This window comes from Liolophura sinensis, chromosome 6, assembly GCF_032854445.1.
Source record: "Liolophura sinensis isolate JHLJ2023 chromosome 6, CUHK_Ljap_v2, whole genome shotgun sequence".
Taxonomy (NCBI): domain Eukaryota; kingdom Metazoa; phylum Mollusca; class Polyplacophora; order Chitonida; family Chitonidae; genus Liolophura; species Liolophura sinensis.
Genome location: NC_088300.1, coordinates 38,930,186 through 38,945,006, shown reverse-complemented (window position 1 = coordinate 38,945,006; position 14,821 = coordinate 38,930,186). Strand labels below are relative to the sequence as shown.

Genomic DNA, 14,821 nt, shown 5'->3' with positions numbered 1-14,821 from the left:
ATCTAAGCACCACTGAGGGTGATCTAGGCATTTGATTCGCTGGATGTCAGGCTTCAGTTTTGTACTGTGGCTTCTAAGATGATAGCAGTGCTGACTTAGTTATCGCTGACGTCGGAGAAAGCACCCTCGGCTTTAACACAACTTTTCAATAATTTTACTGTATTTGAAAAAAAAAACAGAACACAAGATCCCTTGTATGCGAGAAAGACAACGGGCAAAATTTAAATTCTTCAATTCTAATAAACTCAAAGAACAAAAAAGAAAGATTTAATAAATTTTAAACATTGTTTGATGAGGTGCCGTCGACCTTCTCTTTCCCATATACCATCGGTATGCTTTATGAATTTTTCACTGACTCTGATATTTGTTATTTAGCAACTGCATGCTGACTAAACCCTAACATGAACGGCAAAAATGTATTTGTATAGTCTGAACAGCATGTCTAAGTAGGCCTAATGTCTACAGGAGAGATGAATGCGGTTTGGGAGTGATTGCTTTTGGTTTAACGTCGTACTCAACAATTTTTCAGTCATATGAATCTTTAGGGTGCATGTACGTGTAATGTGCCTCCTTGTAGCAGGACGGATTTCCACCGCTCTTTTATTTAGTGCTGCTTCACTGAGACGACTTACGGAAGGCAAGTAAGAGGCCCCGCCCGAGCCATTATACTGATACGGGTCAACCAGTCGTTGCACTATCCCCTTCATGCTGAACGCCAAGCGAGGAAGTTACAACTTCCTCTTTTAAAGTCTTAGGTGTGACTCGATCAAGGATTGATTCTGGATCTACCGGTCCCGAAGCGGACGCTCTACCAACTGTGCTATCCGGGCCGGTAAATGAATGCGGTTTGGGCCCACGTAACCTGACATAATTTGTGATATCGTCGTTGAACATTACACGGCTTTGACAATCAACTGATTTTACGTCTGTGGTGTCCCGTAAATGATACAGACATGTCCCACAACACTGTGTGAAATGGTATAAAAGTTTCGCGGCCCATCACCCTGTCCGAAGATGAAAAAAAAAATCCAAACATGGCAGACGTTGATTTGAGTTGTCCCATTCGACAGTTTAAACGGCTGGATTAGTGTTGAAAGATGGTTTACCAATGCTGGCTTTGACATTTCGGGCCTTGGACGGAATCGGTGGATAGTAAAAATAAGGTAGGGTCTGAGCCGGTGTTTTTTAGCCAAATTATCCGCGTCGACCGAAATGACCGAAACTGGGCGTTACGGTAGGAACTTCCAGCTCAGCCTTGAGCTAGGTATGAGGGGGTGACAGTGCGTTCATGCCGAGGTGAACTATGCTAAGTGGCTATCAAACATGAACCCACAGAGATATTAAGGAGTCACAGGAAGTCCATGTAGGGGACCACTGAGCAAGCATTCCTTGTGTATGAATGATTGTACTTGTGTTGTAATAGAGTGGGGTACAGTGCCGAACATGTGAAGTCTACAGACCACGCCCTTACCCTTCGCGCTAGTAATGGTTGAAAATTTAAGCAGCTGCACCGGTACACGACAGGCCTACAGTACTGTGTGGAAATTATTGACACACATACTATTACCGAGAAAAATAATTGTCACACTGATACTCAGAAGTACTTTTATGCAACACGTGACTATACATTACACATGTAAATGAATGACTCATCGGGAGCTGTATATGATCGTACAAGTCAAACTGTATTGTATTGTGTCTTTCCGCAAGCGGCAGTTGATAATGAATTTAATGCGACATCTATAGATATGACACGGCCAGAGTTTAGCGTTGTGTATTTACGGCAAATAACAACTCTGACTGAAGTAGTGAACAAGACATTTGTCAAATATATCCGCCTTTGACTGTGCATAGTCGGTCTTAGTTGTTGGCCTGTGAGCTCTCATTCGCACCTTAACGTTATATATATTCTCCATAAACATGAATAAGTGGTATTATATTCTCCATAAATATCACAGAAATGGTAATATTTATGATTATCTCAGAAGTATTAAAATTATTAATTTTTTAAAACATTTTTCACTTAAACGTACAGTTGAGTTACCTGCCTTCAGAGAGTGTATGAGTACAGCCCTAGTAGTAGTTAGTGTGTCAGGGCGAAGCAATGACCCATGAGACACTCACCAATGCGGCCCAGCTGGCTGGCTACCTCTATGGTTGTACGTGGGTAGGTCTGTCTCCCACCAATGCCCAGCAGGCCGCCGTCGTATAAGTGAAATATTGTTGAGTATGGCGTAAAGCTTCAATATCACGTCTTTCAAAGACTCTTTTTAAAACATGCCAGTATTCACATCATTTTCAGTAGCAGTAACACATTCAAAGACCGTTTGAACGCTTCGAGGAAACGACCTCCAACCGTCCGCAAACGCCCTAAAGGCTGTATTTATGAAATTAAAGTCTCACGTAACCAGGATTATATATAATCCTGGTTACTGAAGAGACCTTTCGGTCGCTATCATTTAGAAACAGGGAGCATCAAAACTCAGTAAATCTCCAGGAACTAACATAACCAACACTGCTACCAGAAAGCTGACGGAAGCTATAGAAATACGCTGATCAAAGCAACACTTTAACCGAGACATGGGATTTCTAATCTCCCCTGCCTACGGTGATCTCATCTCAGCAGACAGACGCTAGACTACCAGCCATCCTGACTCACACCTTTTCCCATAGTTGTTAATGTCTATTTCTTATCTGTTGTATGTCTCGTCTGTAGTGTTTCATCTGTTTTTCATTTACTAAATCAACAATGTAACCCTCTCTTGTCAATTTTATCAATCTCTTAATGTTGAAATCAACAGCTTCGCACTCTCTTGTCACTAATTACTTAGCACTGTCACTAATTGATCTTTATGCTTGATAGCGGCATTAGTTTCTATACCGAAACGTCGCTCACTGAATAAATTTATTTATTTATTTATTTATTTGATTGGTGTTTTACGCCGTACTCAAGAATATTTCACTTATACGACGGCGGCCAGCATTATGGTGGGAGGAAACCGGGCAGAGCCCGAGGGAAACCCACGACCATCCGCAGCTTGCTGCCAGACCTTCCCACTTACGGCCGGAGAGGAGGCCAGCATGAGCTGGACTTGAACTCACAGCGACCGCATTGGTGAGAGACTCCTGGGCCATTACTCTGTGCTAGCGCGCTAACCAACTGAGCCTGAACAAATAGAAGTTGTTAACCGTATATATATGTTAGGTTATCCAACTCAACTTCTAAATGTCATTGATAGAGGAACTATCACAGAGACTATTTATACAGATTTTCTGAAGACGACCATATCTGTGCTAATTAGCATTGCTGTTATTGCGCTATTTAGAACTGGATAGTGTTTACCAAAGTGCAGGGACAAAGCTGATGGCAGGTTGTCTGGAAAGCAGAATACCTGTTCTTTTACCTATAAATGAAATACATTGAAAATGGATAGTACAAGTTATTTAATATGGACGTGGACTAGGCCAACTTAGCATAGCCCCCCCCCCCCCCCCCACCTTCAACTGTTTCCACCTGTCCTAAGTTCTCTAAAGGCAAACCACGCTGAACTCTCCTAGTGAGTAGTTCTGGCACAAAACCCATCCGTAGTATAAATCCAGGTGTGGTAGGCAGGTTGTACTAGTTTTTAGTTGGATAGCAGAGGATTTTATTGTCCACGAAGATTTCCTTGGGGTTTACAAAGTAGATGACCTAACTGCTGAAACTTTGTTAAAGGTAAGTTTAGACGTAGAATGAATGTATCAATAGGAAAATTCAGAGGACAATATTATGATGGCGCGAGTAATATGAGTGGGAGAAAATCCGGCATGGTTGTCAGGTTATAGGAGTTGGAACCGAAAGCGTTGTTCACACAGTGTTACGGCCTCTCATTAAATCTTGCGTGCAATGGACGCCATCAAAGAGTAAAAGCTACTAAAGACGTTTTGGAAGTTACGCACGAAATTTGTAAATTGATCAAATACTCACCCAGGTGTGAAGCATTGTTTGATAACCTGAAATCTAATATTCAACCCGATACACCTGGAGTTAGGGCACTTTGTCCTACGCGCTGGACTGTTCCTGCCAAATTCACTGGGGAGCATTCTTGATAACTATGAGGTTTTATTTAATCTGTGGGAAGAGGCACTACATGTGAGACAGACACTGAAGTGAAAGCTAAGATTATTGGAGTGCAGTCACAAATGAGAAAATTTGACCTTTACTGGGGAATATCACTCTCACGTAATTAAGCCCTCCGATAATCCTAATAAAACATTACAAAGTCCAAATTTGTCAGCAGCAGTTGGTCAAGAAATTGCTTCTTGGACTGTTAAAATCCTTCAGAAAATAAAGCAAAACCGAGATTTTGACTTGTTTTACGAGAAGATTCTCCAAAACGCAAAATCACATGACCGCGCAAAAAACGCAAGGCGCCATCCCGATGCGAAGCTGGCTAAGGGGCAGGGCGTTTCCCTCAGACGCCGCAGTACTCAGTTAGATACACTTTCTGTAAAAATTGCCGAAAGGGAAGACTCGCCTGTTGATTTGAAATCTCTGATTTCCCTTTTTTCTGATATGTCACATCATGAGAGGACCTTTTTCTCCGAGGTTTGCATTGTACTTCGTCTGATCCTTGTCATGCCAGCCACAAATGCAACAAGCGAAAGATCTGTCTCCGCTCTCCATAGGCTAAAAACATACTTGCGGTCCACCATGACACAGTCTTGGTTAAATGACCTCATGGTCTTGTATGTCCATAAGGATTATACAGATAACATCGATATCAAACTGCAGTCAATCAGTTCATTGAACTCTCATACTATAGGCAATCAATCTTTGGATAGCCTAATTCGATCGGCAAGCAATTATAGCAGCGTGATTATTCAACTATGACACTCATGCGTCCACTTATTGCATGCCAGCCCTTACAAGTCCTCCGACTCGCTCTGTATTTTCAATATTACTACATTACTATTATATAGTTGGTTTCATGGGCAGCAGCCTGCACGCCAAGTTTCAAAATATAGTGGGCCTGCCAAAACGTCATAGCCATAAATACGCGGTGGAAATTATTGACTCGATACCCATTTGGGGTGAAAAAAAAAACAACAACACAATCTCTATTTATCTATAGGGTGCTGGATAATTTGTCTTCATTCTTGTTCTGCTTCTGTTTCTTTTTCAGTTTTCTTTTTTTTGGAAATTATTGTCCGACCATGGTCGGGGGTGGTCGGGGCGGTTCCGCCATCCATGACTATCCATGCACAACATTATTGGTATAGGACTATTTTCAAACTATTGCTGCTGATACCACTTTTAAGGAACTGCGTAGGTCTTAATTAATAATAATTATAAAAACATACCACTTTTACAGAAAGTAAACCGCAGATTTTTTGCAAAAAATCTAGATTTCACCGATCATATCAAGTTTACTGTCATTAGAAAGAATAGCTCAAATTATTGCCTTCCGGTAAATGTCGAACCTGCGCTGTATGTAGATTCTAATGCTCACAAAAGTTAAATATTGCAGCCCCATTTATAAAACTTTACGAAAGTTATTACCGATTTTGAACGATAATAACACGTGATGACAGAAGTGTTATAACGTTATAGTTACACTTTCATTTCAGCCTGTGTTTGCCCTCAGTACACGTATTTCTATATTACTCACACAGCTTTACATACCCCTTATAGCGCATGCGTCGCTCTCTACATTAGCCACAACTACAGAATCTTGTACACAAATCTTGAACAACGCCGAGGTTACGTGGGTCACGATAATGAGGCATGAATTGCTATGGTAAAAATCCTATGACGGAAGTTCAGGTAAAAATCACGTATGTAACAAACTGCCACTAGCAGCTTACACACTGGTTATGGCCTCTTCCTAGTCGACACAGCAACCTTTAGCACGTGACGACTGGAGTAAAAAAGCTGTAGTGTCTGCACACTTATTTTGAACGCACTATTTACAGAGTGGCTGGATTAAGAGGCGTATTGTAGGGGCGCAGTCGTTTCGGGGTGAAACCTTACACTATAGAAGTCAAGGTACATATGGAGCGGACAAGATTGATTCGCAGAGGTATGGAAAATTCATATATGTGTATATATGACCAATATATTTTTCTCCTTCAGGCCTATTTACACTGCACTGCCTGTATTGACAATGGTATTCTAGACTGCTTGTATATGTATACATGTAATTCATAGAGATTATACAGTGTTACGAGCTCTAGTTCATGGAGAAGTCACAAACAGGTTGTGAAACGTCCATACGTCTATGTTTCCGCTCGCACACAATGCGTTTACCCCATACATATGTTCTGTTAAATTGACCCGTATTGAGACAAATACCTATCTGTGTTATCTGTGTATGGGGCGGGGTCCGTGTATTGTGTTGGGTGCGATATATGTAGACCTATTTAAGCAAACCTGGAGTAGGGATATCGATTTACTATTCTGAAACTCATGAATTAGAAGCGTAACTCATTTCAAAATCGACCCAGGCCCTAACTCAACTGAACGAGGAGACTCGGGGCTTCTTTGGAGTAAACACAACAAATAACATAACATGAGTTATTCAGAAAGAGGGGTGGAAACACCACCGTCACAGACATTCTGATGCGTTTTGGCAACTCATAAATTTTTTATACTACATAGGTAGATACTACATAGTGAAAAAAATTCCTCGTTAATTTGAATTGTATGACGTGCCTTCTCCTTTACTGACCTACTTAAACTACACATAAATATACATCACACTATTGATGAAATCATTCTTTATCCTTCACTACGTTTGCATACAGAGAGTACGGGGATGTCAGGGTCGGAGCACGGCAGGGCCACTGAAGGAGAGGTATGTATGTGCTGTCCTTATACCTAAATATCTCACTAATGCGGTCGCTGTGAGTTGAAGTCCAGCTCATGCTGGCTTCCTCTCCGGCCGTACGTGGGAAGGTCTGTCAGTAACCTGCGGATGGTCGTGGGTTTCCTCTGGGCTCTGCCCGGTTTCCACCCACCATAATGCTGGCCGTCGTGGTATAAGTGAAATATTCTTGAGTGCGGGGTAAAACACCAATGAAATCAATAAATAACCTAAATAAGGCTCAGTTGTTTATCGTGCTACCACAGCGTAGTGATCCAAGAGCCTATCACCAATGCTGCCGCTGTGAGTTCAAGTCCAGCTCATGCTGACTTCCTCTCCGGCCGTAAGTGAGAAGGGCTCCAGCAACCTGCGGAGGGTCGTGGGTTTCCTCCGGCTTCGCCCGGTTTCCTCTCACCATAATGTTGGCCGCCGTACATATTCTTGAGTACGGCGTAATCAAACAAATAAATAAATATTTATTTGTTTATTTGATTACCTGAATAAAAGTGGATTTGAGTGGTCTCATGGACAACATTTTTAAAAAAGGAAAAACAATTATATGTGTTTATATATATTTCAAATTTTTATATAATCTTTCATTATTTAAACCACGTTTAAATGATGCGTTTTAACATCTGTACTTTTAGACAACCGGCTTATTAAAAGTACCTACATCCAACAATCGAGAGAAGCCACTGCCAAGCCACCTGCTGTTCTCTGTGGTATCCATACTGACCTGTCCGCCATTAGGCATCTTGGCGGTAAGGGAAGCGCTAAAGGTAAGAGCTCTCCAGACGTTGTCAAACAATAGTTTGTTTCTATAGGTCAGCTGAATATGTAAGCTAATGAAGGCCGTAGCCCTACATAATAATCATAATGTCGCCCGATTATTGTAAGTAGAAGTTCCTTGTGAATGATATAAATATGATGTGCATATCTATATGCGTCACACAAAGGGAGGTTCAGCAGTAACTTGACAGAGGTCGAAGGTTTACTTCGGGGGGTTTCCTCCACCCATAAGAGCTGATCATTAACGTATAAGTGACAAATTCTTTGGTGTAAAACTACAATTCTTTTATAGTCACCCTTTTCGTGCCCCCAAAGTCTTTCTTTTTCTCGTATCTGTCACTTACATATATGTCATATGAACTGTATGGTACAGGCATCAGTAATGAGTCACGAGAACTGGGTTGTTCAAGCTGCGTGTCTGATATATATATTGCAGGTTGAGAAGGCGGGGAGATCGAATGATTTGGACTGCGCAAAGAGAGCCTCATCAAGGGCGGCCATGTACAGTCTGGCTAGTGTCATGATAGGAGTCCACTTGGCCTGTCTGGTGGGCACTTGTGTCATCTGCTACTTATACCAGCACCATTGATGAACAAACAACGAAACATTATACTGTACCCTTATGCTATGATAGGAGCCCACGTGACCTTCCTGGTGGGCATTTGTGCCATCCATAACATTACACTGTAGTGTACTGTCGTTGTGTTGTACATGTACATAGTAGAACAATACTCTAATTTAAGAAAGAATACTTTGCTTTTAAAGTCCGCTCAAAACACTTCATTTCTTTCGGGAATATTCAAACATTTTGAAAAAAAAATAACATTTCAGTATTAAGTTATCTGTAACTAAGGTCTTCAGTAAATGGAAAACAAGGATGTTCGTTCCCAGAACTGCGTACAGTAAAACACCCGGGTGCGAAGGAGCGCTGGCATTGTCGGAGAACCTCCTCCTTTTTGGGGATGTTGAGACTTTATAAACGGAGGTGGTTTGTAATGATAACTTACAGAGCAATCTGTGCTCGACATTTGCCATTGTACTTTGAGAAAAAAAACACATCTCCACATTTAAACCTGAAGAAATTCCAGAAAGGATACTGTGTGCTATATTTGACGGGATACATCTTAGATAGGAAAGGCTGTCGCAGACCTTTCACAATCATGGATATTTATGCAGTTCTTTACTTGGTTCTTTGATATCTCCTGTCTGTTTATTTGTTTGAAGGAATAAATCGGTTCATTTTACATCCTGAGCAGGAGAAATGTGTTCGTTGTCATTTCATTCTTTTAGTCGGTAGATCTGTTAACACTAACCTAGTATGATCACAATGACCTACTTGCTTTGATCACTTGTTTACTTGCTCTTGTTGACGGTGATCTCAAAATCGCTTTGCTTTGCATTGGACGAGTGCACGGATTTCTGTGGCGTCAGAGTCAACTTCAAGTTATTAACTGACCCGTCCGTGAACAGAAACTCCCATGTAACAGGTTAATGATCAGTTTTGGCTTGTAACATACACTGTACAAGAAAACACACGAGAATGCCTCAATCTGAAACGCCAGAAACGGAGAGACTTTTCTTTACAGAGTAGCGTGGAGGAACAGCCAGCACCTCTGGCTTAGGTTCTCGTTGAAGATCCGGGCGAACAGAAAGGTGGTACAAGTATTAGTGAGCAGCTTGATCTTATCTCGAAAAAACAAAATAGATAGCATTGTCACAGGTGAAAAATTTTAGGATCAGTTAGCTAAAATTAAATCCAAAATAGTGACAAAAATAACGATGATTATAGAACAACAGGAATCGCGGATTTTTCACTTGGAGAACGAACATGATAGTTTGAGGGAGGATATAAGAGAACTCCTTCTGCAACAACAAAAAGATAAGGGTGAGCTCAGAGGGTAAACCCGGAGCTAATACTGCTACAGTCAAAACAGAACGATCTCGAGCAGTACTCGCGAAAAGATAGTATCACAAATAATGAAACACCCCAGCAATTGAGCTACTAAACAGCAAGCTGCATATGTTCGTAACACCTGGTGACATCAGTATTGCCCATTGCCTAGGCCCTGAGCAGAACGACAGCCACGCAAACAAGAGGGGGATCATTGTTAAGTTTACGTCAAGGAGGACTAAAATTGAAGTAATTGAACAACGCAGGTTTCTGAAGGGAACGAAAGTCGTTATAAAGAAGGACCTTACGCAAAAAAAAAGCAGCTACTCAAATTCGCAGCTGAGCACCCATTAATTAATTCGTCACGGTCGCGTGATGGAAAAATGTTTGCCAAAAACTGTAATGAACTGTAAAGACTTGTAAAATCAAAAAAATGTATTGATGATCTAACCAATCTGACTGTTGCATCCTGAAGACCCACTAGAATATCCCGTCATGCTCCTCCCCATCACAGTCAGAGATCCCAATTGATGTCCCGACAAGCCGAAGGATGTCCCAGTGTTTAGTACAAAATTTTTACATAAATTGAAAGAATAATGCACTTTGTGCCTTTCTTTTCTTCTGTTAAGAACTCCTACTAACCAACCATGGCTCAGACCGTTGATATAGCCTCTTTGAACTCTCGGGAGCTGGCTGATGTAAAAAAAGAAGGGATTTATTTAATTACTTTAAAAAGAAAAACTTTTCTATTATTTGCTTAGATTAAGGGAAACTGAATTAGGCAATATGATTAGGAGATGAAGTTCCAAAAAATTATCATTTCCGGTAGAATTTTAGAAAATGTTCTTGAAAGATTTTGGACATTTGGTTGTAAGATCAGCTAATGAGAGTTTTAGGAAACGCGAATTATCTGTTACACAGAAACAAGGGACAATTACATGTTTACCAAAAACAAATAAACCGAGAGATACTCTTAAAAATTGGAGACCTATAAATTCACTAAATGTAAGTTATCAGAGCATGTATTGCACATAGACTGAAACTGGTATTAGACAAGATTATACAGGAGGATCAGAGTGAGGTTTATACCAGGCAGATGTATCTACGAATATATACGTTTGATATACGTTGTTATGTTTGATTTTTTTTTTTTTTTTTTTTTTGATTGGTGTTTTACGCCGTACTCAAGAATATTTCACTTATACGACGGCGGCCAGCATTATGGTGGGTGGAAACCGGGCACAGCCCGGGGGAAACCCACGACCATCCGCAGGCTGCTCGCAGACCTTCCCACTTACGGCCGGAGAGGAAGCCAGCATGAGCTGGACTTGAACTCGCAGCGACGCATTGGTGAGAGGCTCCTGGGTCATTACGCTGCGCTAGCGCGCTAACCGACTGAGCCACGGAGGCCCCTTGTTATGTTTGAAGCTAAAGAAAAAGACATACATGGATTACTCCGTTCAACAGATTTTGAGAAAACCTTCGAATCCATTTCCTGGGACTTCATAGAAGAAGTTCTTGAATCTTTGAACTTTTGGAAAAGACTTTAGGAAATGGGTGAAAACATTTCACACAAATATCTTGTGTAACAAGTGTGTTATAAAACGGACATATATCATAAGCTTTCAATATCAGCCGAGAATGTAGACAAGATCACCCAATTTCACTCTATAGTTTTCTGCTACATACTAGGCTATATCATTAGAAGTAACACAAACATAATAGGCATAACAAATAACAGTACTCGGTATAAACTCAGCCAGTTTGCTAATGACACACAGCCAGTTCTTGACGGTTCAGAAGATTCTCTTGCTGAAGCGTTAAAATGTTTCCTTTACTTGCTTTATAAATACTTGGGCCTAAAAATAAATCTAGCAAAAAGAAAAGAAGTCTGGATAGGTTCTATGTCTGGAGCTGATCTAAAATTATATATAAAAGTGAAATTAGGCTGGATTACACAAATAAATACATTAGGTATTAATTTTTCATCAGCCGACTTTATTAACACGTGGAAAATAAATTAAGAACAGAACAACTTAAAATGGAATTATTTATTTATTTATTTGATTGGTGTTTTACGCCGTACTCAAGATTGTTTCACAGCATTATGGTGGGTCGAAACCGGGCACAGCCCGGGGGAAACCCACGACCATCCACAGGTTGCTGTCAGACCTTCCTACTTACGGCCGGAGAGGAAGCCTGCATGAGCTGTACTTGAACTCACAGCAAACCCGCCTGATGACACATCGAAAGAAATTAATACGGCACTTTATAAAGTTTTATGGAACGATGGCCCCGGCAGAATAAAAAAGCAGATTTTGACAAATGATTATGCTAGTGGAAGTATACAAATAATTAACTTGATTCCATATTACAGAAGATAAAATGAATTAGAAAAATAATTTTTAGTAAACAGAACTGGCAGGGAATATGTATTAATAATAAAAACTATCAAATGTTAAACAAAATGGGAAATGGTTACATATGAAAAACCCTTTTTGGAAATACATTCTAAAAGCTTGGCACTTTTCCCACCAAAAATTGTAGGAATGAACAACAGTAAATGTAGTAGATGAATACTTATGGTATAATTCGAACTTTAAACGTCCCCATTTCTTTATCCAAAGCTGGTTTAACAATAAAGTACGATGTATAAAAGATTTACTCGACAAGGAAAGCAAATTTCTACCATTTTCACAATTTAAGAAAATGTTTATGATTAAAGGTACATACATTGACTAATAATGAAATTACAAACACTCCTAAATCATGGATCCAACCTAACCTAAAGAAAAGGATAACACTGTTGGTTACGACTCACCAACTTCTCAGACATCTTTTCAACTTAAAAAGAAAAATGTTTATGATTAAAGGTACATACATTGACTAATAATGAAATTACAAACACTCCTAAATCATGGATCCAACCTAACCTAAAGAAAAGGATAACACTATTGGTTACGACTCACCAACTTCTCAGACATCTTTTCAACTTAAATAAATCGTTGTTTTATGACATGTTGAACCCCGCGTGTGAAAAACAGCACATTCATGATAAATGGGAATATAACCTTAAACTATGAGAAATAAAATGGGCAAACATATTTTCTTCTATTTTTCATTCTACACAATATACGAAACTGAGGGAATTTCACTACAAATTATAACATATGACAAAACCAACAAGATCGTATCTCTATAAAATAGGCCGTAAAGATGACGATGTTTGCGAAATATGTAAAACCACCAAAGGAACGCTTGAAAACCTTTTTCTGGAATGTCCGACTGTAAAGAATTTTGGGGAAAAAATTGAAGAATGGATAAACGATAGTTTTAAACTAAAAATTGAACTGTTTTAGGATGGAGAAAGGGTCAATCTGGTCTTAATATATTAACAATACTGGCGAAGAAATGTATTTTTAATTGTAGAAAAATAAAAACAGGCCTTCCATATCACCAGCTTTTTTACTAAACTACAAGAAAACCATGAAGTTGAAAAATATATTACAAAAATCTCAAGGAAACACAGAGTTTAGGGACAAATGTAAAAATTTTTATTACTATTTTACAACCCACAAGTGGGAGTGGTTAAAAATTTGAAGCATAAATGTATTAGACATATTATTCGGATACCACAGATATTGTCTTTTGATTGGTGTGAAAAAAAAAACAAACAAAAAAAAAAGTATCCCCTGATCACCAAGGAGGACGGATCGTTGATGCGTTAGAACGTTACCCATGGTTTGATAATTCCTATAGCCAAAACTATTGGTGTGAGAGTAATGCAGTTTGCACTATTCGATTTCTCGTCACAAAATAGGTCAGATGAACCCCTTTTAAACGGCATTTTAACCATTTTACCCAATATGAGTTTTTGTTTTATGACTTTGTTGATTGGCGTAAGCTACAACTTGGCGCAATGTCTTTACATGTAACGTTTAAGAAGGCCACTGGTTGTTTCTATATTAAACTTTCCGTTAAAAGTTATGTGGCGTTCAGTAGCCAAGAACATCTCAAATCGGAGGGCCAAGCCTGTTAGGATGATCGAGCAATTGTCTTACTTTCAGGCCAAAGTAAATCCCAATGCCTACATGTTTTACCATACCGCAGTTTCTGTATACAGAAAATCGTGAGTCATTTTATACAACAGGTTCTAAAAAGTATAATTTACACTAATTTATAATAAAGTATAATAACGCTGAACGACATAAATAAGATACCATGCGATAGGGAGCAAGGCAAAGAATCGCCATTTGCTAAACAAATATGAAAATAAAAATTGCCTGGTTACTAGGGAATGAGGACAGTTGTTGGGAACTTTTGGACGTTATCAATTGTTCGATCTTTTCCACAGCTAAAACTAATCGGCACCATTCGATTTCTCGTCGCAAAAATACATCGGAACAACCCCTTTTAAACGACATTAAAACAACTTTACCCAATTTGAGTTTTTGCTATATGACCATGGTGAATGGCATAAGCTACAACCTGGTGCAACGTTTTTAGATGTAGTGTAAGAACACCTCTGGTTGTTTCTATGTTCAACTTTCCGCTAAACGTTTTGTGGCGTTCCGAGAAATCGAATGGTGTAAATCGCATTGCTCTACGACAGATAGTTTTATCGGCAGCAAAGCTTAAGACATGAGCGACGTCACAATGCCATGCCCAACAAAGGTTCCTATTTCTTCGAAACCAGCGTGATTTCTGACAATTTTTCAACACCTGCTGATTGCTTGCCTTGCTCAGCATCGATTGGTACCTTACTTATGTAGTACAGTGGTGAACTGTGTTCTTTAGTGCAGACAGTATTAAACGCTTTACATTTCCTATGTACAAATACTGTGGTACGGTAGTAATGTACGTAAATGGGCCAGCTTTGCCTTCGGCTTAAAAGTAAACAAAACTGATGGGTGATTCAAATGGGCTTGACCAAAAGGTTTGAGACGGTTTGGGCTACCGACCGGCCCATTACCTGTAGCGGAATGTTTAACATAGAAAGAACCAGCCGGGTTTGTACACATTACATTCTAATTTACGTCAAGCGTCAAAGTAATCAGGCAAAAATTCATAATGGTTAAATTGTTCATATGTGGTTGTATTGGACCTGATCCGACATATTTTTGACGAGAAATGGCATGGTGTCAACCACATCGCTCAACGACAAATGTTTTTAGCGGTAACAAAGCTTAAAACATTGGTTGACGTCACAACGTCGTGCCTGGCAGCGGCCCGTACTCTTTGGAAACCAGTGGAATTTTTGACAAATTTTTTCTACACCTAATGATTGCTTGACTTA

The 14,821-nt window shown here is 39.7% G+C and overlaps 1 protein-coding gene across 2 annotated transcripts; it reads left to right on the top strand.

Moving 5' to 3' along the window:
• Positions 1-5,703: 5,703 nt before the first annotated feature.
• LOC135469038 (uncharacterized) lies at positions 5,704-8,886 on the top strand. 2 transcript variants are annotated; one of them, XM_064747556.1, is made up of 5 exons: positions 5,729-5,806; positions 5,956-6,062; positions 6,787-6,836; positions 7,493-7,624; positions 8,071-8,886. In XM_064747556.1, exons 2-5 carry the CDS (start codon positions 6,035-6,037, stop codon positions 8,221-8,223), a joined length of 363 nt encoding a protein of 120 aa, XP_064603626.1. In that variant the 5' UTR covers positions 5,729-5,806; positions 5,956-6,034; the 3' UTR covers positions 8,224-8,886. The 2 variants fall into 2 exon arrangements, with proteins under 2 accessions (XP_064603625.1, XP_064603626.1); XM_064747555.1 differs by having other exon boundaries at positions 5,704-6,062.
• Positions 8,887-14,821: the final 5,935 nt, after the last annotated feature.